The following is a 24604-nucleotide window of genomic DNA, read 5'->3' as shown; positions in this document are numbered from 1 at the left end:
TGCGGTTTTCAGTTACGAGATCACAGCTCTCCGTCAGGTTGTTTTTGGCCTCCCTTGTTTCCTCTTCCCAGGTGGAGTCCATCTCAAGGCTCAGGTTTGCGGTCCTGGTTCAGTCAGCCATCGGAGGCGCTGGAAAAAAGATGTGGCACATCTTCCAGAGACTGTTGTTGTACAGTAGAGCTGATGTGAGATTACTGTTATACAGTCTGATCCTGGTTTTTAGGCTGTGGTTGAATGGTTTGAAGGCTTGCAAATGTGCTGCGAGCTCTCCCAAGCCATTGCCCTTACTGAGGAGACTTCCCAGACATGTAAACTCCTCGAGCTAATCGAGGGGTCCACAGTGATTGGTGCATTTAGTGTTGAATTTATGCACATCGCTTGGGTCTTGGAGATATTAATGTGGCAAATCTTTCTACTATGTTCACTGGCTTTAATCACTCTGCGCTCTCTGCTTCTGTCTGCTTTTTTCATGTTTTCACTTGATTATACGAGAGAGATCTAGGCTGCTGTCATCCTTAAGTGGGTGCGCACCGCTTGGTTGCTGTGATTGGCAGGTTGCGTTTATTCACTTATTGTGAAGATGCATTTTTTTCTGCTTTGCCCCACTTGAAAAAAACTGACTTTTTAGACTACTGCTTTTGCTGTAGATATAACAGTGTGACGAGTGGGCCCCTCTATTGTTTTGTGTAGTGTTCTATTAAAGTATACACAACGTGAACGTGTGAACAACACATTTATCCCAACTGTGGAAGGCGTCAATCCACATGATGAGATGGCAGCAGGAATAGAGCATGAAGGTAGTGCTTGTATTTAAAGAGGAGAAACAAACTGATGTAAACAATGCAAGTTTCAAACATTAAAAAAGGCTTTCATGAGGTAAGTGATGAATCTCAACAATGCTGATGCTTTAGTGCCTGGGCTGGCAGCGCCCATTTTCTACACTAAACCAGTCCAGTTCAGCATTTTCAGCGCTCAGTGTCTTCAGCTCAAAAACAGTTAAACCTTTGGAGAACTGCCACGCTCCACAATGTCACTGCTCCCTCACCGACCAATCAAAATCAAGAAGGGGCGGGACTTTTGATATCGACTTTGTCAACCACAATGGCAGAGGAGAAACTTTCCATTGTTTTCACTCTTTCTTTGTAAAATGTCCTTGAATAAAAGCAGATATTAAACACACAGAGCAATTTAAAACAGACTCACTGCCACTACCAAGGGACGTCCCGTGAGAAAACTTTAATAACCTAGCAACAGTGGGTCTCATTCATGAAACGTTAGTGAATGTGTGCGTAGATTTGCACATAAAAGCCTACGCTACTAAAACCTTCTCCGGATTCATGAACACCGCGGGAAACTCAGATCTGATCGTAAACACGTGTGTATGATCATGAATGCCAATCCATCGTAAAGTGACAGCGTGCTCCCGGTAATCAGCTATTAGCATAAATCCACGCCCATGAATTGCCAATGACCACCATATAAGGAGGTGTAGACGCATCCAGTCGACCTGTCAGTCATGGCGCAAACAAAGAAAGAGAGAGAAAGAAAAAATAATTTTTCCGAAGCGGAGATAGAAATAATTTTGGGTGAAGTGGAGTTAAGAAAACACATTTTATTTTCATCTGTTAGCAGTGGTGTGACAGGGACAGGCAAGCGAAGGCCTGGAGGGAGGTGATAGATGCCGTTAATGTTGTCTCTGCAGTCCAAAGAACCATGTCCGAGGTGAAGCGCAAATGGTTTGACATGAAACTGGAGGCAAAGAAACACATAAGCGCCCACAAAAAAAATACATCAGCCACATGCCTCCACTGGAGTCAACATCAAACCCAGATGGTAAGGTGATAAGTGTTGTATCATAATACATTAAACCATCACTGATAGCTTAGTGGTCAGTATAGTTTAACCTAGGTCGTACAGTCTCACCAAACAAACAGAAGATTCATTTGTGGGGTTTTCTCTCCGGATTGAATGAAGTGGAAACGGGAAACCAGAAATGTTATATTGTGTGTAATGGATCAAATCTAAATCAGTGATGGCTGTCGAGTGTAGAGCTATTTAACATTTATTTTAACAAAGGATACGGATAACATATAGCCCACAGCACTTTTGTATGCATTGTCTTCAAATTATTTGAATCTTAATAGCCTAAAGCTCTGTTTTATACAGCTCCAAATAAGTCAGTCTGCAGCCAACGTAAATTAAACATTTTTCAAATCAGATTTATTAAAGGTTTCTTTCAAATGATCAAAGAGCCACACAAAAAAAACCAAAACAAAACAAACGTGTTGTCTCAAATAATTTTCTAAATGTGTTATATTTTAATTGTTTGTCATGTTTAGGCTATATCACGTGTTTCAAAGGCATCTGCATATTGTGTACATAACAGAGCACAATATGAATTAAAAATGTAATTTCCAATAGTGACAAGCATTATTTATGTGTAGATTTTGTTAGTAGCTACGAAAAGATCGGAGCTACTAAAATATTGATGAATGCGGAGATGCACGTAAATTTCCGTCTGCGAACAGTTTACACATAAATTCGTTCTGCTCACGTTTCATGAATGAGACCCAGTGAGCGCCCGTTAAAGGTGCTCTGAAATTGAGGTCATGGGCGCTTCCAGCGCAAATAACCAATAGGAGTTGTCTGCGGCCTGCAAGACCATTCAAGTTACCCCCCCCGGCCTGCTACACGTTTCTGTTACAAGAAACGCCCCCTTTTTTTTTTTAAGGTGTATTACCCTCTGAGGGCATTGTATAAAACACAGAAAACACAGACAACCCCCTCTCCAAATAACGCTGTTAGTGGACACAATGTATTTCAGGACATCGAGGGAAGCTTTAAAAGCTCAGTATTCCTGCGCCTCACATGGTGCAAAACTGACCTTGTGAGGGAAGAATGCTTGTTCCTGCATTTAATTAGTTTATGCCTTTATATGACGCATGACAGAAATTTTACATATTCAGATATTTAAGTATTCCTGTACACCTTACTTCTGCATTTAGATTGTATTAAGCACAGCAGCCTTTAGTGCTGCTGGTAACACTAAAGAGTTACACACCCTCACTCTTGGGTTCTGTAGGAGGAACCTTGCATCCAATCAGCTGCTAAATGGAGTGTGGTCGTTGTGGCCGTTAATTAAGTCCCTCAAGAAAGGAGAATTTACAGCCGTGGTGTGAGAAAAGAATAAGAATAAGTAGACATTATTATTTCATCTACTCTAAGCAGTAGACGTTTCAACTTTTAGAACATTGAACATCTGAAGTCTTAAATAATGACGCAAGCTGTGTCCCAATCAACAGGCTGCAGCCTTCGAAGGAGGCGGTCAACAGAGGATGCTCCATTCAGATCCTGCCCAGACCGTTAAAGCCGACCTGAAATGAGACCGTCTGGTCTACCCTTGTGTCAACAAACATTGCTCCTGTTGCCAAGCAACAGGTAGCTAGCGGGCTAACTAGCTAGCATGACTAACGTCGCTTAAGTTAACCTATTATTCTAAACATTTCTTTCAAGGGCCCTTTTGTGTAACACTGGCTATTCGATTGAGTTGAAACCAAAAACGTTTACATTTTAAACTGTATTCCTCGGCCGTTAAAGTCCGCCATCTCGTTTGAATTGCCGCGCAATGCATCTCGGGATACGATGGGCCGCGAAGGATGCACCCGATGGATCCTTCACGGCCCGGGAAACAGAGGACATATTTGTCAGCCGCATCTGAAGGAGCCTTCGAAATGGGACAGCCTTCGTCGCGCTTCTGTGACAATCAGCCTTTAAATACGGCCTTCTAAAGATGCAGCCCCTGGATTGGGACACAGCTTTAAAGTGCACAGATGTGAATTCTGCAGCGTTCCATGTGCAGGTGTTGTGAGCAGAGCCCTCAGCTTTGTCATTTCATATGACAAACACGCCTGACAATCAAAGGAAACAAATACGAGCAAATACAGCGGCTGTTTGGCAGACTGAATGAGGTTTTACTTGTGCCAAGAAATTATTCCAGTGCAGCAACTTTACATGCCCTACTTTTTATGCTGCTTTTCCACTGCTGTTTCTCCAACTATAAGAGGCGCTGCTTGGCTCTACTAAGGCAGAATTAAGGTCTATAGGTCACTTACACTTGAGGGGATTCTTAAGTGGCTTTTTAGTATACAGTCTAGAAAGAGGCTTCAGGGATGATTACCTCTGTGAACCCAAGTGTATACAAATGGTATTTACAGTGTTACAGAGTTAATCCTAATCCTGAGATGTTCCTGACAGATCGGACGAGGTTTAACCCTCGTCTGTGAATGTGGCCAACAGTCAGTGAGCAGCTACATGTCTGAGGGAGGTCTTTACTTTACATTTTAATATACTTTGGATGAAATTATATTTAACAAAAAATGTTTCCTAAATGCTGGAATAGCTGAGCAATGAGGGCATTTGCCTCAGGGTCCCAGAACAGTAAAGGGTGGAAATGTGATGAATCATTAGTGATGGTCTTAATCTTACGATTCCATTTTGCCAAAGTACCTCTTACTTTATTTGGTATTTCAGTTCATATAATGCTTACATGAAGCATAGCTGTGAACAAATGTGTGCTTTATGGAAAAATCCTGTGGCTGGATAATTTTCCAGTTTAGGCAGTTAGGGAATACTTGCTCCTGAAGCTCTGAGCAAAACAGGTTGTGGAAGATCATACGCTGGACAAGTGAGATACTGCACACATGTAGCAGCTGTGACCTTCGACCTATACAGAACCCTGACCAGTCTGATGTAAGTTGGCTCTGGACGGCTTTTGAAACCTAAACATTTAATTTACTAAAGCAATCATAGTATGAGTTACAGGAGGGATGCTAAAATTACATATCTAACACATGGTAGGTAATCTAAGGACCTCTATAGTAGCTGCATCTGCATATAGAAAAGAAAGCAGTCAGTACAGTAGACGGTTCTGATCCAGGTAGTGGAAGTATTAAAGCTTTGGCCCTTTGGAGATTAAAATGCATTGAAACAGGGAAACATATTGGTTGTTAAAAAACAACAGCACGATAAACTCAGGAGCATCAGATCAGAAAATGTGCCATCTGCACAAACAAATCATTAACCTGACATTTAGTTTGGAGGACTTGTTGCTGCTTAAAGGTATAATAAGTAGGATTTTCCAAGAAAAATAAAATATAGACTTTTACAAATATAATATAACTCATCACTTATGGGCCTCTATACATGTGTGTTGGTGAGTGTGTGTGCAGACCCTTGTGAGACCCTTCCCTCTGCATCTATTCTGTAGTTTTGCTTTGCACGGGACGTTTTCAGGAGGGGCGCTGTTGTGGTTCCCTGAGCCAATCACAGCGTACAGGTGAGTGTGGGAGTGGTTCAAATTAGCAGCTGGGCTCCATTCAGACCTGGGAACATGGAGAAAGAGCGATGCAGAGTTGGCCTTCTTTCTGTTGGACAGGTAGGTGCCTCAAACCGCGTAGGAGAAGCTAACCGGCGGTTAGCATGCTAGCGCAATGGTAACCGGCAGTTAGCATGCTAGCGCAAAGGTAACGGTGATGTTGTCTGTGTTTGCTCGACGGGGTGTGAGAGTGAGCTTCTGCTGACGAAGAGCCCAGGAGGAGGGGCCCAGTTTGAATTTGTTGACAAAATGAAAGAAAAAATCCTACTTATTATACCATAATATAACATAGTCATAAGGAGTAAGTTAAGAGCATGATTCATCAGACTGATATAACAAAGTTAAAGCACATCATGTGAATAAGAAGATTGTTTCCCATCCCCTGACCAGCATGCTGCTCAGCAGCAGTAAACTCAGTGTTGCCTCTCCTGGCCGGATCAAGGCCACCAATAATGAGTCAGGCTAAAATGCTTTGCTTTCAAACGAAGTCGTGCTCACTATGTTATGTTAAAGTATTCCAATGTTGCTGAAGCCTTCAGACTTCTGATGCTTTGATTATTCTGTCTAAGTAACAAGGACACAGCTCAAGGTCAAATATGGTCATTAACCAGAACATACGCTGCTTTAAGACCTTGGCACTGTCAAATGGACATTCAATTATCATGACCCATCAGCCTTTCACACCGGCAGTGAATAAATGTAAGCCAGGGGAATTGTGTTGTTTAGTGACAAAAGCAAAATAGATGGAGCGGCAGGTTACTTGGACACCAGCATGCACTTAAAACAATACACTTGATTAACAGAAGTGGTAATGACTGGGGTTATAGTGTGTGTGTGTGTGTGTGTGTGTGTGTGCGCGTGCGTCTTTTCGACAACCATCCAATGCCAATCCACTTAAACAGGCAGGTTTTTTTTTTTAAATAAATGGGGAGGGGGTTCTGTTTTGCCTGGCCCTGTCACACCACTCAGCTCTGGCCTGTATAAACCACTCAGCATGAAGCACAATACAAGGTGGGTTTTCCCCATTCATGAAGCTAAGCGTGACTCATCCCTGCAAGTGCTTTTGGTCATTAAGCCACCTGCAGGACACATTTTACAACTCTCATGTCGCAGCCACTGTTCCTAAAATAACCAGGCACAATCATCCTGCCCCCCACCACCCCCTCACCCCCACCCCTCTTCCCCCGCCACATGGTTACAGTTAAGTACATAAATCAGGCGCCGCTGCTGGTGTGAGAGCTGTAGAGGCACACAGGCGGCACACATGCACCTCACGCCGCCGCGGCTCGTCGCTGCTACTGCAGCCGGTGCAGCGAAGGAGACTCCACGGCTTTTTTCCCCCCATCACACGGAGGCGGAATGGCTTGAGACCAGACGACACGGACTCGTCTCGATCGGCTCATGCACGATGATTTTCTGACTGTCGGCCTGTCTGTGTCCGTCCGTCTTGCCGCGAATTGCTGCAGTGCTGTTTTTCCAGGTGTTGTGGTGTGCGTGTGTGTGAGTGTGTGTGTGCGTGTGTGTGTGTGTGAGTGTGTGTGCGTGTGTGTGCGTGTGTGCATGGTGGTGGTGTAGCCTGGTGTAATTCTCTTACGAATTGGACTAAGCCGGGGAACGGAGTCTGATGTCACATGTGCTTCATCGGAGGAGACGGGGCATCTGCAAGCTGGATTTTGTGGAGGATGCTGCGGCAAGTGATTCACAGAGGGCTCAAGGCTTCATTCTACTGGCTGGGCTTATTCGTTAGCAGGCATCCCGTTTTCTTCCTCACTGTCCCCGCGGTCCTCACCATCATTTTCGGATCTACCGTGCTGAGCCGATTCAAGCCGGAGACGGACCTGGAGGTGCTGGTCGCCCCGACTCACAGCCTCGCCAAGATCGAGCGGAGTCTCGCAAACAGCCTGTTTCCCATCGACCAGTCGAAGCACAAGCTGTACTCGGATTTGCACACCCCGGGCAGATATGGCAGGCTGATCCTGCTGGCTAAGTCCGGGGGGAACATCCTGGAGCTGGCCGACCAGGTCCTGCAGGTCCACAAGCAGGTGTTGGATTTGCGCGTCAATTACAAGGGATTCAATTACACGTTCGCGCACCTCTGCGTCTTGAGCCACAGGGACAAGCGCTGCCTCTTGGATGATATCATCACCATCTTCGAAGATATCAGGCAGGCTGTGCTTTCAAACAGCACTTTCCATAAGGTGCCCGTGAGCTATCCAAACACAACATTAAAGGTGAGGCTTTTACACATTGCAGCCCCTCTTACATGCATGTCAACCAGGCCTGTGCACTCCCCCCCCTCCACACACACACACACACACACACACACACACACCAACAAATTAAAACCAAAATCCCCCCCATTAGAGCTGTGGTGACAGTGCAGTAGCAGTCAGCATGTGAATAGCTGTAGCTGGCTGGCCCTTGGAGCTTGCCATAATTTCTGAATGAACGCAGTGGGCTTGTATTCGCTCTGCTGCGATGTGCGGGTGAAGATTGCAACATATATCAGCCGGCTGGGGAACCCTCTCCTTAACACAGACCGCTAGCTTTGCAGTTTTTACCCCCCCTTGTTGGTGCAGGTGAATTGATTGGTTAAGTGTAGCCCCTCACTCACACAAACGCACACACAGTCACTCAGTCATTCTATCTCTTTTTAACACTCTCTCTCTCACACGCACACACACACGCACAGGGATATCCTGCATTTTTTTTGTTGCAGTGTCTCCCTCGTGCCCTCTCCTAGCTGCACATGCAGCATGACATGGCTTCAGCAGCTAACAGACTCCCAGGTATCTTGCTCGCCCCGGATCTTCCTCTCACTCACTCTTGTGTGATCCGACTGCACACGCAGCAGTCTCAATCAAACGGTAGCTTTCAGCAGCAGTCACACATCTGCATCTAGACATGCAGGTGCACGTTCCCCACAGATGCATCAGGTGCAGATGTGCTCTGCAGATGGAGCTCGCCGTGATCAGGTGTTTGAGAGCTTTGAGTTTGAGAATCATTTTTGTCTAGGTTTTTGTGTTGACACTGATTCAACCATTTTTCATCCTTGGCACACCAAAAAGCAATTACAGTGCAAGGTTATGGATTGATTTAGAATGTGCCGCGTGCTTTTTGTGAGGGGATTATCATTCTGTACTGTATGGCCTTGAGGCATGTTTGATATGATATGGACACAAGCACGCAAAATTCATTACAACCGCCAGCTTTTGCAACACTAGGGGATTTATTATGAAGTGCATGTCACTGCACACTGCCACACAGACAGTAGGCTCAAACTGACACAGGCTCATATTTAATGTATCACAAGCCTGCTCTCCAGCATGGCGGGTTCTAACTTCCATTGAGAGCTGCCACAGCAGTGTGAGCTGCCCTAGCAGCGTCAGCGTCTGAGTGGAGCAGGGAGGCCATTCATCGCTCTGTTGCAGACTGTGGGGCTCCTATTATTCATGTTAAGGGATACAAGTAGGATCACAAGTAGGAGTCAAATATAGATGTGTTTTTTTTAACCTAGTAAGCCTTTTGTATTTTTTTATTACACTTTATAGCACTGCAGCAGAATATAAAGAATAATAATGCCTCTATACGTCATTGCTCTAATGAAAACCACGTGTCTTCAAATTTGGCTGACCACCGGGGTCAGACTGACTGAGTGAGTGACGGTACTTTCAGAGCCATAGAGAGAGAGAGTTGCAACATCGCAATGGCGGATCATAGCGCATATTGGACCTCCACTGATGCGACTCTCTGTCTATATGGCTCTGGATACTTTGTTCGGGGAGTAGGCGGGGCTTCTCCTCTGCTTCTCGTCCACTGTCCTCCCTCACGTCCACAGCGCACACCTGCTTTCAAACACGTTGTCATCGGCCTCATAAGGACAGTCCTTGTTACACATTGCTCCGTCCTCATGCCACCTTTGTCGTTTTACATTGGACCACGCAACGCCGGCGTAAAGCCACCACAGAGTGTGTTTTTGAATTGCGTTCCGGCGTTGTGGAAGCAAAAAGTGCGCGAGGTGTAAACAATCAGCGCGTGCTTCACACACAGCGCTGTTCCGCCCTGCCGGCTCTGCAGTTTACACAGACGCCGTTTCACCTCTGTTACTACCTGCGATGCCGGCTCAGAGGCGGAACGACCTCACCCCACCATTCTGCCTCCGTGCGTTTTACATAGAAGAGGGAACGTAACAGAGGCGTAATAATCCCGCCTTGAACTGGCAGTGTAAAAAGCCCTGCTGTCTCGGCTCTGGATACTTTGTTCGGGGAGTAGGCGGGGCTGCTCCTCCGCTGCTCCTCTGCTGTCCTCACCTACGTCCACAGCGCGCACCTGATTTCAAAGACGTTGTCATCGGTCTCATAAGGACTGTCCTTGTAACACATTGCCCGCTAAAGCGCAGACTGACCTGATGCTGTCAGCCACATACTCGGTTTTGACCTAGTCTTGTTTTTTTTAGATGAACCAAAAAACACAATGTTTCCTCATGTGTTAAGATCAAAATTATCTGAGAATCCATGGTAACACTTAAATATGTGTGTTTATCTAAGATGATGAATACATTTTTTATAGGGCCTTGATGATAATTGCAATTTATGTGCATGAGCTTCCTTTACGGACATCATTGATGTCACTAGATACACCTGTGCTTTTGTGCTGGGGACATATAGTTGTAATGTTTCATAATACACAGTAAGCACAACCATTATTCTCAGTTTATATAAACGATGTCTATTTTTTGAAAAATGTACATTAGCGTCTTTGCAGCCGGAATACCACACCATTACAAAGAGTCACCTCACTGTGAGGAAGAATAAACAGCCACTTAGGAGTCAGGTTTACTGTATCCATTCTTCAGTCTTACTACAGTCACACACACAGTAATAGTCCCTCTGCATTTGTCACATTGTCTTGTGGCGTCTTCATCTTGTTAAAGAATTAGTTCACCTCAGAATACAAACAGATGTCTCATTATCTGTTAGTGGTATCCAGACTTCTTAAAACTGCGTCTGCTGCCCCCGTGTAGTTATATTCAATTCAAGTGAATGAAATCTGTTATGTTATGCTGAGTCTTTCAGGTTGGATAAGGTGCAGGTCCAGTGAAGTAGCTGTTCTGAATATCTCTACGGGGGGGAAAGGTAGAGATAATCCAATATAATTTATCCTTCCCATCACCTGAAAAGGGGTATCAAGGAGATGAGACACCAAGTCCAAAAACAAGACCAGGTCAAACCTAGTATGTGGCTGACCGCATCAGGTCAATGTGCACTTTAGTGAGCAATGTGTTACAAGGACTGTCCTTATGAGGCCGATGACAACGTGTTTGAAAGCAGGTGTGTGCTGCGGACGTAGGTGAGGACAGCGGAGGAGCAGCCCCGCCTACTCCCCGAACAAAGTATCCAGAGCCGTATAGACAGAGAGTTGGCTGTGAGAGTACCATCACTCACTCACTCACTCACTCACTCACTCAGTCACATACAGACCCGTGTGTAGGGCTGACCCCAGCGGTCACCCAAAAAAACATTTAACAGCTGTAGGTGCATGATTCTAATCCGTGGCATCACCCATAAAAACCAGAGCATTGCTCTACATATTGTTCTTATACTCGTGGATTTTTCCACTTTAAAATGTAGCCAAATTCCTTATTTTGCCAGCTCTGAATAACCTCTCATTCTCTGATGGTACCACACTGTTGTCGTAAACTTCTGCATTATAAACTACATGAAATCCCTTCTCCTTCTCTGCTCTCACTACACAGTAGATGCCAGTGGCAGCCATTATAAATATATCAAGGCAGAACAATACAACTGCCCGTCTTGGCTACTGTTTTGCAAGCTGTGAAGAAGAAATAATTTGCGGCGAAACAAGTGAATGTTTTTCAAGGCTAATACATGATGGTGTGGGACCGGTGCTCGGAGTGTCGTTGTTGATACTGATCTCACATTTGCAGTATCAGACATTCTGAGACTATCTGTATCACTGCAACTGTGTAGAAAAACAATGTTTGACACAGACCAGCAGAATCCTTCAAATGAGATGCTGGAAACAATAAATGTTTGAGTTAGCTAACCCTTTAGGTCTTGATATGCTCACTGTGTACAGTATGCTGAGGCACAGTTATCATTACAGTTTTTCTGTTTGTCACGTCGGATGTGCCCTCCTTCCTCTCGAGCCTTCCTCACAACGTATCAGGCGCTCTGCAGCCTCCATGTTCCTGAATCCTTCTGCTCTCTGTCTGCCTGTTTGACGAGCTGTCTGGGCTAATTCATTTGCCTGACTTCTTATGCCTCATCCTCCTCTTTGATGTCACAGCCGGGGTTTATTTCTGTGCTTGTTATACAGACGTCGTCTTCTTAAAAAAGTTCTACTTTTTGCTAAGCTGAACTTTAGCTCTGTTCCCACAAGGAAATGCTTAAAATAGGTACATGTTCTTTGTGATGCTCTGTCTGCTGTATTTTAAGTTGTGTAATCTTTTTCAACTTACAGGTATTAATTAAAAATATAAATACATCAAGGGCTATGATAAAATACAACAAATGCATCTACATAAATACATGATATATCAATCTAATATGGAAATTATCCTTGATTTTACATTATTAAGAAGCTTTTAAAACTATATGAAAAATACGTGCAAGCTCTTGTGCCGTGTTTGGATCCTGCATTCACTCAGCAGTGAGCACATTGTCTTGCTAATGTTGCATGCTTAATTAGAGCTTGTTTGCTGGCTGCAGTGCCAAAGTTGTTACTGTAACAGAGAGGACATGCTGCAACACTGGAATGGGGTTATGAGCTAAATCAATAGGGCCCAAATATTTGAATTTCACATTACTAGTAGTCAGTGCACAGCTTGTCAGCATTTGCTTCTGTTTGCCAGTTGCTCACTATGTTACAGTAAAAGACTGAAGCTCAGTGTTGCCACATTGCAAATATTTTTTCCACCCCTGTTATTACAGGAACTCAAGTTTAATGTTATCTCAAGGTCTTGGATGAAGGTGCATTCAGACCAAAAGCAGAGGTATTGCTTAGCAACGATGGGATGCTAGTTCACAACAAGCAAACAGTTCTTGTGACACTGGGCCTCATGCAAGAAGCAAGATACCAACACAATCTCTCTGATTTTTCATCTTGTCCACTTTTTGTTTCTGGGATTCGCCAATGTTTTCTGGTGGTGATACACGTATCGACTTTTACATCAACATCAACAGACAATGTAAACATCAACACGCAACATGATGAGACACAGGACAACCAGAGGGCAACAGGTCTATGGGCAATGAGGCTCTCTGCACTCCCCCGTTCCAGGCACAACTACAGCGTTACCATAGCAACTCCTACTATGACGGCAATTTAAGCCAGCTCAAACGATCTAATACAAATCTGCTCACCAACAAACTTCACGACAATAAACCATCTAAAAAGTGTTTTTAGTTTATATTCAATTATTTGTACCTGACACATGTTCTCCACACGTTCACTCACCTGAGTAATGTGTTATCAGTGTAAGTTCCTTCTCCTCGGCCCACTGCGCTTCGATGGCCGCCATTGTTCAGAAAATGTTTCAAGCCAGAGAGATCACGTGACCCCAAATCTGGGCTGTGATTGGAGCATTTCTGATGTAATTCTGTAAGTTGACCACAGGAGGTCGCTGCTGATGTGACACTCCCAGGTCAGAGGAGGTTGACCTTTTACAATATAAAAGTGTAGTCAACATTGAACATGGACCTTGTCTGTTGATGTTGATGTAAAACTTGATACGTGTATCACCGCCTTTAGGTAAGAGAAAATGTTACGATTGGTGGAGAGCACTCTTACCGAGATAAGAAAAAAAGTGTTTGTCCAAAGCACAGAAATATAAGTTTTAAAACTGAGGAACATAAAAAAGGAACATATAATCAGATTTAGATTAGTATATGTTTTTAGGGGAGTTATAATGATTGGATTATTACATTTTTGGGCTAAAGAGATACTATTGGTCAGTTGATCCCACTTAAGACTATAAAACCCCTCGTATGATTGTGTGCTTTCTGCTTCTAAATCACTTACATGCTGCTGTTAGATGCTTTGGCCATCCAGGCCTTCTGCAGAGAGCGCACTGTCAGAGATCACACAGATCTAACATGAGTCGGATGAATGGCTGCTGAGCGTTTCAGATTCCATCTTCACATCAAACCACTTGTTTTATTTCAGTAACCGTGCGTCCCTCGGCTGACACGGCATTCACAGCATCACAGATCTTTTGCCATTGCTGCATGTTTGATGTACCTGTAACGCAGATTTGTTCTATGTGGCGGCACCTAATGGTGATAAAAGGCAATAATGGGTGCACACATCCCAGTTTAACCAGACATAAACAGTTGGCTCTCTTTGTCATGGTGCTAACTCTTTGCCATAGGCTCGAACCCCATTGTGCTACCTCATTCGGTGATAGATGGTGACTTAACAGAGATTTATTTACATGAAAATCTTCCAGATTATATCTTTAAGTTGATTTAAAAGTACTTCGATTTCGATACTGCTGTAGTTCCTCTTCTTATTACCTTTTTTGGTGGCATTTCTTCTACTTGTGCCCGATTTGATTGAGGTCGAGATCAAGTGGGATTCATCATTCAGCTCTCTTGGCTAAGAGCAGAATGGGATGGTTCAGAATGTTTGGTGCATCAGGTGTTGACTTCTCTTGTTCTTTCTCTTCAAAGAAAATGAAGAGAAAATTTAAGAGACTGTTGCTGCATGAGGCCCACGGTATCAAAAGCTTAAATCATTGATCTGACCTCCAAAGATTTTTAAAAGTAGTCTTCTTGTTAAGTTAAGGACAGATTTCAGCCCACAGGTGACTTGGTAGATACAGCGAAACTGCCATTCACAGAGGGATAAATGCACAGGTGCAGCCAAAACGGGATGTGAGTAGTTGGTGTCAATCTGAGAAATCCTGGTACTGAGGCGAGCTGAGCCTGACCAATCAACAGGTAATCAAAGCAGGCACTGGTCAGCTAAGGAGCTGGAAGCAGCAGTTAGTCAGAGTCCCTGGAGAAGGCAGTGAAATTAACCAAGCTGTGTGTGCTTCGTGGTTGTCATGAACCTGAATACAACGTTTTCCCACATATCTGGAAGGTGAACATTCCTGTTTAATTGCTGCGAATTTAAGACCGATTAGATCAAACCAGTGTAACACAATGATAAGAACTCGCTTCACTGTTTTACTGTTTTCAAGCTGTGTTCACCACAAAGACAACATCTGCTGTTTATTTAGATTAACATGATTAATTATGTCCTCACAAGTAGTGCAGTGTGTAATATAACCATAAACCTGATTTTTGAGGTCGATATTGAGTTTAATCAGTCCAATCATTCTGTTTTAACCATAAGCAGACAACATAAACACATGTAAACAAGAATAAATAAGTCATGTCCTGGTTGGTCCATGATTTTGTAACAAAACTTTACAGCACTTTATGTTGTGGTATCAATATTTCTCATTGGACCAGACGCTCATGCTCCCCAGAGGATGAATCCGGATAACATTGGTGTTCCTCTGGCTTTTCCTCAAGCGCCAACAGCAGGTTGAAATATTTACCTTTTACTAAAACAGACAGACTGCCATGAAGTCTGATAAACACTGAATTTCAAACAGTTAGCCACTATAGACTTTCCCTATACACTGCAATCTTTTCATTTCAATCCTTGAAATCGAAGCAGGATCGGACATTTCTTAAAGGTAGAATAAGTAGTATTGTTCCTGCATTTTGTTAACACATTCAAACAGGGCCCTCCTCCTGGGCTCTTCGTCACCAGAAGCTCACTCTCGCTCTCTTGTGCGAGAACACGCCCACCTGCAGAGCTAACACCGACAGCATCACGGTTACCTTTGCGCTAGCATGCTAACCGCCGGTTAGCTTGTCCTACGCGATTTGAGGCACCTACCTGTCCAACAGAAAGAAGACCAACTCTGCATCGCTCTTTCGCCATGTTCTCCGGTCTGAATGGGGCCCAGTTGCTAATTTGAACCACTCCCACACTCACCTGTACGCTGTGATTGGCTCAGGGAACCACAACAGCGCCCCTCCTGAAAACGTCCCGTGCAAAGTAGAACAACAGAATAGATGCAGAGGGAAGGGTCTCACAAGGGTCTGCACACACACTCACCAACACACATGTGTAGAGGCCCATAAGTGATGAGTTATATTATATTTGTAAAAGTCTATATTTTATTTTTATAGGTAAATCCTACTTATTATACCTTTAAGTGTATTTTCTCTCCTGCAGACCAAACACAGGGTGATGAACGTTGACTTTTATATGTAACGTTTAACCTTCAACAGTATAAATTTGAATTGTGGTCTTGTGATTGAGACCACATAGCAGAGCTTGTCTGGTTTCTCTGGGCCTCTGTAGAAAAGAAATTGATTATATTTAAAGAGTTTTCCTTTTTCTGTATCAGCGCATTTTAATCAATCCAATCATTATGGCAGATAATTGAATAGCTCTGCAGTGCCTTGAGAAAAATAAATGGTCGTATCCAAACTGTTACGTAATTTTATTTGTTTTTGTTTTTTTATGAATAAAGAATATGTTGAAACTTGTGTGACAGCTAGCATGTTGAGCACTGCTCAGACTCAGCTGAACCTGCTGAAACCAGTCAGTTAAAAATGCATGTTTAGGCTAAGATTGATTAAAAGAGAGATTAGAAGTAAAGAAGAGCCTTACTTTTACTTAAACATTTTTTATTTCCTTTATTAGCTTCTTCGAAAAAAAAAGCTTCATTTATGAGACAACAGTCATTTTAATTGAATCCTAAATTAAACTAAGTCAGGAGGTAGTACTAGTTGTGTGCTGCATAGCAATGTCAAGCTAAGGTCAACATTTGTTTAACACCCCCATTCTCTTCAATAAGGCATAAAACTGGAGGTGGGAGCAGCAACATGGAGGCATCAGCTGACATGCAAAGGGGGTCTGTGACGGTTTAAATGCCTCAGGCGAGGGAACATGATAGAGGGGGGAGTTAAGACCCACAGGAATTGGCTGATGGGGTTCGCTACATGTGTGTCAATAACTGGTTTGTCCTTGGGTGGTGCTATGAGTCATCAATTAGGACATCGTTATAATGTGATGCCTCTGAAATAAAGTATTAAAGCTCCTGTGAGGAACCTTCTGTTTGTGTTGATTTTGGCGCCCCCTGTGGACAAAGCTGTACCTCTTATCTGTTTGCTCATTTTGTCATGTACATGCTTAAGTGGTGGTTTTAACAAAAAAGTCTCGTCCTGCTTTCTTTAACAGTCATATGTATCACTCACTTTAAATGTAAACAAAGGCAGCGTGCAGTTAATCGCTTGGTCTGATACCTACACCCCCCCACACCAGCAGCTTCAGACATTAAAATAACTGTATAGAAATAATCAATGTTGTCTGGTTTGCTTTTGTAGCTCATACAGAGTAACCAGAATGAATTTCAGTCTGTTTCATAACCAGAGAAAAACTCCTCAAAGGAGCTTTAATGTGGATTTTTGCTCCTCATTAATACATTAGTTGGTTTCTGGATGAATGGCTGATGTGGTGCAAACACTGTAGTGCTTCACTTCAGCCTTGTTTCTGCATGTAATCCAGCAGCCAATCATGTTTAGAGTTGGTGTTGTCACCAAGAAGTCAAATTGAAAACTTTTTTCAAAATATTTTTTACTTTCAAGTAAAAAAAAAAGGAAACAGCAAAACAGCCAGAGGCCAAACTATCCTGATAGTTAGGACAGTGGTTCCCAACCTGGGGTCCGGACCCACTTATGGGGGGGCGCCAAAGATAGCTGGGAGTGTGCGAGGCTTTGTCTGCACTGAGATTGTCAAGATTAGATTTACACATATTAAATTAAAATCATTAAAAAAGCACTTACTGATAATCAAAAGTCTGTTCAACTATTAACAAATGTATATTTTTGGTCCTCATTCAAATACAGTACCTACACAGTAAGCCACACCTCTGCAAACTATCGGCTGATTGGTGTTAATGTTTGCCAATAAAGATTTGGAATGAATCACTTTATTGTTTTGGTGTGTGTGGGCTGCGGGAGGCTCAGCCTCTCTGAGATAGAAGCAGGGGGGCTCCAAGGAAAGAAGGTTGGGAGCCGCTGAGTTAGGATACATTCGTGTGTGATGCCAAAGCGTTTACGGCAGCCCCACATACAGCGTGAGTTTAAATTGGTCAGTGTTGCATTGAGAGTGTATTGTATGTGACCAGGCCGTGTTCTGCTTGAAATGCAGTATAAATCCATTAGAGCAGTGACAGTCAGTTAACTCTCTTTGAAATCATTCATTTCTGAGTCGTATAATAACTGCAGCTCTTTCCTTAATTGTAATAGAGAGTGCTGCTTGTGGCGAACTGAAGGTTTACAGTGGACAGGGCTTTGATAGATGTAACTCATGCCGACCAATTAGTGCTTGTTGTCCCGAAGTCGCATCTTCCTTCATCACTTACACTTGTGTTAAGTAGAGATCTCTCTGTGGCCAGTATGAACAAGAGGAACAATTACAGAAATGGACTCTTAAAGGCTAACACTCCAGGAGTTTCAGGACGATTTATACCTAATTTTCTCTCCCACCAGGGGACAAATCTGCTTTGGTCCCTTGGTGTGCACTGATGTTCTGCCCAGATTACCTGGTAATGTCAGGGTGTTAAAGATCCAGGCTTAAACCTCCCGGAGGACTTGCAGATGCATCAGAGCCGCCCAGATCATTTCAAGCATGATTGATGTTTAGGACTTAAAATCTGGAGCCGCGTACGAAACCATTCGAGGCTCACTACATAGCCCACCATACAGTGGGTTCTCCAGAGTGTTGAGTGAGCGATATTATAGCTTTGAAAACAGTTATAGCACATTAACATTCTTTGGGTTTGTGTGAAACCTGTCAGCTCCTCTTCATAGTACGATCGAGAGGTGTCACGTCCTCCCTTTTCACATATCACTCAACGGTTTACAGACATGAACATATTCTTGCTTTTGAGTGGCACCCATTCTTCCTCCCTCTCTCACACGCTTTCAGAACTCTATTTTCTCTTTCCTGAGCTGTGCCGGAAAGGTGAACAGGAACAAAGAGTGGAACATTTTAAAAAGCTCAACAGGTGATGTGATTGTCTACCCCTTAACCGACCAATACACACAAACAAGCCGCACAGTTTCAGACGATGTAGACACGGTGGCCTTTACAACTGATGTCTCATTAATCACAATGTCAGAGCTTGGGAGGCACGCCTGTGTTTCATCACTGAACACAATCTAAGCAAGTGTGGCTTAGAAAAGTTGATAGATAAATGTGCTGTGACTACTGAGATTTATTTGGGATGTTTTAGTGAAGTTGGGAAGTCACTCGATTCATTTGCACGATTACACAAGTGAAATTAGAGCCTGAGCTTTCTGAGCAATCACTTACTGATTACATTACACACACACACTTGTACACTGTGCAGATCTTGCCTGAAGAATTGATGTATTAGAGTTAGCCACTCTAACAGTAGAGCTGCTGTGACACGTGCATGTTAATAATAGGATTTAAAAGTTGCGACCAGTAGTTTCCTGCTGCCCACCTAATGCCACAGCAGAATAACTCAGTCATCATTTACTGCTGTTAATTCTTCACAGAGATTGTGCTGGGTAACTGTGTTCACGTGATTAATCGTATCCACATAAATTGCAAATTAAAGTCAACATTGTTCTGGTCGTAACAACAATCCTGTGATATGTAGACGTTCACATTCACACACTGTGGTTGTGTGTACTCTCCTCAGGTAGATGCCGCGCTGCATTGCTGCCTGAATCAGGCTCAAAGTTTATGCATTGTGTCCTTTAGGTGCTCTCTTCACCTGAGCCGAGCCTACAGTAGGCTAGCGTCATTGCTTCAAAGTCACTGAAGATCCAAGAGTCAGGAAAAATCTTTAGCACTTATATCTGAAATAGGCCTGAAAAATGAAATTGACATTGCTCCTGATGATGTTATGTCACCTCAGCCACAATCTCTGACCCATCAGCTACAGTCCGAGACGATACAGCCTCTGGGATCACCGGTGAACGTGCCGGGCGGTAAGCGATAATCGACTTTCCATCAAGACTTCCTTTTCCGCGTGCTGCATTGTAACAGAAAGAGAAACCGTTCTCTTGTGATTGACTTGTTATTAACGGGTCTTACCTTTGCCCAAATTTCAACATCATGATGCAGATTTGTAAGAAGTAAAAATTCAAGCTTTGTCAGGTCTGTCCTCAAGAGGAGAAGAAAACTTTTAAAATGCTTGTTTGTTGAACGGAGGTCGGATCGATCCTATGCATTCGAGGAAGTCGGGAAATCTGAACGCTGAACGGCTTTCGTGCCACAGATTCATCTCAGGTTAAATGTTAGATCTAGAACAGATCGTTAGCTGTTAGCATGCAGATGTCTGTTTATAGAGATTAATAAGAAGCTAAATCGTCGTCAGATCACGCTGATGGGAGCCGGGATGGCATTACGCCGGATTACGTTCTGCCTGCTTTTGCTCTCCTCACGGACTGTTTTTCCTGCATACACCGCAGCCTGCTGATACGTGATTGGTCAATATTACTACTAGGAAATCCACGTCCCTGCCTCCTGCCTACTATGTAGAATCTATAAATAGAGATGACCTCGGCCATGCAGACCCTCCCACATGTATCTAACATAGATCAAGCATTGAAAGTGCTTCACATGGCAAGACATATATGTAATACATTTTCATTGATCATTCTGACATTATCCATTTTACTCAGCTGTCCTCTGCTCACATCAAAATGTGGACTAGTTTAACGAGACATAATGTACATCAGTGCTTCCTGGAAATGTCCTCAGCTGAAATACGAGAAAGGTTGTGTCAGCAGTAACATGATGTTAGAATAGATCTGTCTGAAACTGAAACCATTCACTGCTCTGCACAATTCTTCATGCACAAGTGTGTTATCTCCATACTCGAGTCACTGTAATGTCGTGCATGTGCTATATAATGACATTATTTTGTCATTTAGTGGAGCAGCACGTAAACCTTTACAGTCATGTCTGTCAGCAGCTGTAAGGTAAAATCAAGATAAAGAGTAAATCACCACCAGAGCAAATAGGGAAGCACCCAATCCCTGGTGATGAAACTGAGCTGGTTTCCAATCATCGTGTTGTGACCACGGGCACTCAGCTAAAGTATTATGTTTTTAATTCCCCTGCAGGATGGCCGCGTGTCCTTCATCGGCCACCAGCTGGGCGGCGTGTCCTTCTCCCCCAACAGTCGGGACCAGCAGGTCAAGTTTGCCCGCGCCGTCCAGATTACTTACTACCTCCGCAACCACGGACCTGTGGTGCAGGATGCCATCGCCGAGCGCTGGGAGAACGAGTTCTGTGCTCTGGTCACCCGGCTGTCTACAGCAGAGGCGCCCCATGCCACTGACCAGCTCCACATCCAGTCGCTCACCTCCTTCAGCCTGTGGCGGGACTTCCACCAGACCGGCGTGTTGGCCAAGGGGGAAGTGCTGGTCAGCCTTGTGCTGGTGCTCCTGGCCGCCACCATCTCCAGCTCCATGCGGGACTGCCTGAGGGGGAAGCCGTTCCTGGGCCTCCTGGGTGTGCTGACCATCTGCATCGCCAACGTGACAGCTGCAGGAATCTTCTTTATATCGGACGGGAAGTTCAATTCCACGCTGCTGGGGATCCCATTCTTTGCTATGGGTGAGTAGGAGCAACGGACTGTGTGTCTTATATGTGTGTGTGTGTGTGTGTGTGTGTGTGTGTGTGTGTGTGTGTGTAGTGGTTGGTTAAGGGCCTTATCAGGGGTAGACACTCACACTGAGTTGATTGGGAAAGGGATTAGCAGAATTGTGATGGGCTTTCCTTGGAGGGGATGTCTGCGGTTCACTGTAGTTGTTGTGAAACTAGAAGTGTGTGTGTGTGTGTGTGTGTGTGTGTGTGGACCTTGCAGCTGCATTTAAGCAGCACATAATTTTTGCCAGGAAGTTTACAAATTTTTTTCCCTGTGATTTTTGCATAGAGGACAAAAGGCTGACACACTCGTATGATGTGAATGTGATGGGCGGACTGACACTTTGCACTGCAAGCCTCTGCCATCAGTGTGTGAATGTGTGTGTGAAGGGGTGAATGTGACATTTATTGTAACAGAACTTTGAGTGGAAGAATAATAAACTGCTATAAGTGATTTACCATTTCCATCTAGATGGGATGAGAGCAAGCTAAGGATGTGAGTCGATGCTTTGTGAACAGATAGGAATCATCAAAGTTCTTTAATCTGACACTCAATAACATCGATGTTATTTAAGTAAATGAAATACAGATTTCTGGAGGTGAGCATGACTGGTGAGACAGAAGGTTACAGTGTTGGGTAAGGTAGGTGGTACGTATTTTAAGCGCCTGGGCTCAATATAGCCCTGATTTAGTCCGGCTATGTGTAGCCCAAATTTTAATAAGATAGTTTAAAGTTAGTTTTTGCTCACAAGGCTTGCAAGATGTGTGATATCCAATCATGTAAGCAAAGTCAACTGTTATTACAAGGTTTTTAGTTTCATTTCTTTGACATGGTTTATGTATAGCCAGGATTTAGCTCTGAATTAGACCAGCTACATGTAGCGAGATAGCATTAGCAGATGCTTTGGTGTCTAATACCCAGTGAGCAGCACCCGGGATTTCAACATTGAAATTTGGCTGATCAGGGTGAATTCAGTTCTGAACTTCTAACACCATTTCAACCTTTTTCAACCAGCTAAAATACAGTTACGACATCAACGTGTCAGAAACACATTCTGTTTCATCATTTTGTTAGCTTGTTCATTATAGGAATGAAGGGGTGACGGAAGTGATGATTGTAGCGGCATTTCTCAAAAATCATGTTGCAGTGGTGTGTGAAATCCGCTCTACACATTTTATTTTACATATAAAAATCATAAACACGTCGCTTTATGGGCTGTGTGGTGTTAAAAAGAAGGTTCAGAGACTTCGTGAAGAGAAGAGTTTTGAACGTTTTCCACAGAAGAAGAAAAAAGCAGACTGAGCATGCCCAGGTACTTCGGCTATTAGACGTCTAATAGCCACAAAATTGCTCGCTGGGTTCTGATGGACTGACAGGTTGAAAACGTTCTAAATGAAGAAAATACTGACCAGAAACTCGCCCGTTTCATGTCAATAAAGGAAAAAATTCATGTTCATTTTATATAATTGGTAATGCAGGCATAAATTGGCCTCTCAAATACATTAGAAAGTGACATGTACAGACAGGAAGACATGGGGAGCCAGAGCGGGATGTGACATGTAGTGGTCTGTGGCAAGAATCCTGATGGGGTTGATACGGTCTTATAGTAACCAATAGGCTTTGACTTGTGACTAAAATATATCAATCTATTTCACAAAACAAAAGTTAAAAAGATCTGTATAATTTTTTTGCCTCATCTTTAAGGAGGACGTATTTGAAACTAAAATGTTGCAGGCTGTTAACCTATCCTTAGTTAGGATCAGGGTCATCCCTCTTAGTTTGTTGGATTCGGTTTGAAGTCCCTGTAAATAGAAAAAGGTCACGGCTTCAGTACATGGTAAGCATCTGGACCAGTTATACCTCTTTCCCAACTAAATTTAGCGAGTTGGGGCAGGTTTTTCAGACCCGGGAAGACTCGCTTATAGATGCCGATTGTCTCTTTTCCCATTGCCAGTGGAGTATACCGTCTGACGTCACAAATGCACCCGCAACAGGGTTAGTAAACAGTGAAGATGTTACAGTGGTTAGGTCTTTATTGCATCTATTACTCATTCAGTCTGTTTATCAAAACCTGAAAGATGTTTGAGCGCTGCTCGGACGGAGACAGGCGGAATTTGTAGCTGAGATGACAAGGAGTCGCAGAAGTTACTGATGGAGCATAGCAGCAAAAAACAAACAAAAAAAAACTAAGTCCATTGTCAAGAAAGTGATGTCCTTCTCAAAATATTCAGCCTTACATTCAGTTATGACTCTGGCTCTGTTTCTCTTCCTCTGCTTTATTCCCAACTCCATTTTCTACCTCTCTTAGCTTCCTCAGATGTACTTTGTGCATTTACACTACAGAATATCTTGCCTTTCCTCTGCGTGTGCTCCTAAGGTCACTGCATCCCTGGGGCTTTGCTGCAGCTCTGCTGCAGGCTGGCTGACATAACTAAAGTTTAAGTAAGACTCAGGAACAGGAGGCTGGATCGCTCCTTGTGACCTAGAGGCAGGGGAGGAGAGGCGAGGGGGGAGGTGTGACGGGGGGCAGGCGGGGGGGTGAGAGACGCTAAAAAGGATAGTCAAGGTGAAAAGAGCGAGGAGTAAAAACGTATGTGATGTATAGGAGGGGAGGGTGCAGAGGAAGGGGGAGCAGACAGAGACAGATCCAGAGGGAGGAGGCAGAGGAGAAAGTCACATCGAGAGGGAGGAGGTGGAGAAGGGCGAAGGAGATAGAGAGGACTTGATTAATGTAATTTCATGTGACAGGACCTCAGAGGCAGCAGATGTCCACCTTCCTCTTGGGAGGTTCTGACTGAGACACACCCCTATCACTATATCAATGCCACATCAGGGCAGACACAGAGAAGTGAACAGGGTACTGGATACCCAGTGTGTGATGGCAGTGTGGCGCCCCCTGTTGAGATAGCATCACTATTTTCATTAAAAGTCAATTTCTTATTCAATTTAAATGTTTTGTTTTCTGAAATTATGAATTTTCAGTAAACAAGTAAAGATATGACTGTATACATGTGTTTGTGTGTGCGTTTTACAAGCCAACAGCAATACCTTCTAAAAGGTCTTTTTAGTTGCTTTTTTTCTCTCTGTTTGTTTGTTTGTTTGTTTGTTTGTTCATCACATCACATTAAATGACATCATGTAGTCATGGAGTCAGTGTCCATACCGTGCACTTTTTGTGGTAATAGGTGGAAGTTGTAATTGGGGACGACTAAATGGACACATACTTTTTATCTGTGCTGTACTGTGAAAGGTTAAGAGAGTACGAGTGACCCCCTAAAGCCCTAACGCTAAAGATTAAATCATATTTTATTATTTTTCTTCTGTACAATTCAGAGTGATGAAGGGAAACAAGCACTGTTTTTCTAAGGTCTAAGACACGACCTGGGCCGGACTGGCCATCTGTATGTTCTGTAGGATCACAGAGCGGCCAGTTGTCCAGCACGGCTGATGACCACAGCACGCCTGAATCCCCCCCCTTTTTATTTAACGTCATCATTTAAGATAGT

General features: G+C 43.6%; 1 protein-coding gene across 1 annotated transcript in view; it reads left to right on the top strand.

Annotated features, from left to right (window-relative positions):
- Positions 1–6860: 6860 nt before the first annotated feature.
- The window catches only part of ptchd4 (patched domain containing 4), a 43897-nt gene continuing 26153 nt past the window's right edge, over positions 6861–24604 (top strand). The window contains exons 1-2 of the mRNA XM_069657503.1: positions 6861–7431; positions 20572–21067. Coding sequence (XP_069513604.1) covers positions 7006–7431; positions 20572–21067 — 922 coding nt within the window. The 5' untranslated portion in view covers positions 6861–7005. The remainder of the gene's footprint in view (positions 7432–20571; positions 21068–24604) is intronic.

Source organism: Semicossyphus pulcher, unplaced genomic scaffold (genome assembly GCF_022749685.1).
Source record: "Semicossyphus pulcher isolate SPU_LCO1_2020_fin unplaced genomic scaffold, fSemPul1.0.p SCAF_11, whole genome shotgun sequence".
NCBI classification, from domain to species: Eukaryota; Metazoa; Chordata; class Actinopteri; order Labriformes; family Labridae; genus Semicossyphus; species Semicossyphus pulcher.
This window is presented reverse-complemented; position numbering and strand designations above follow the sequence as displayed.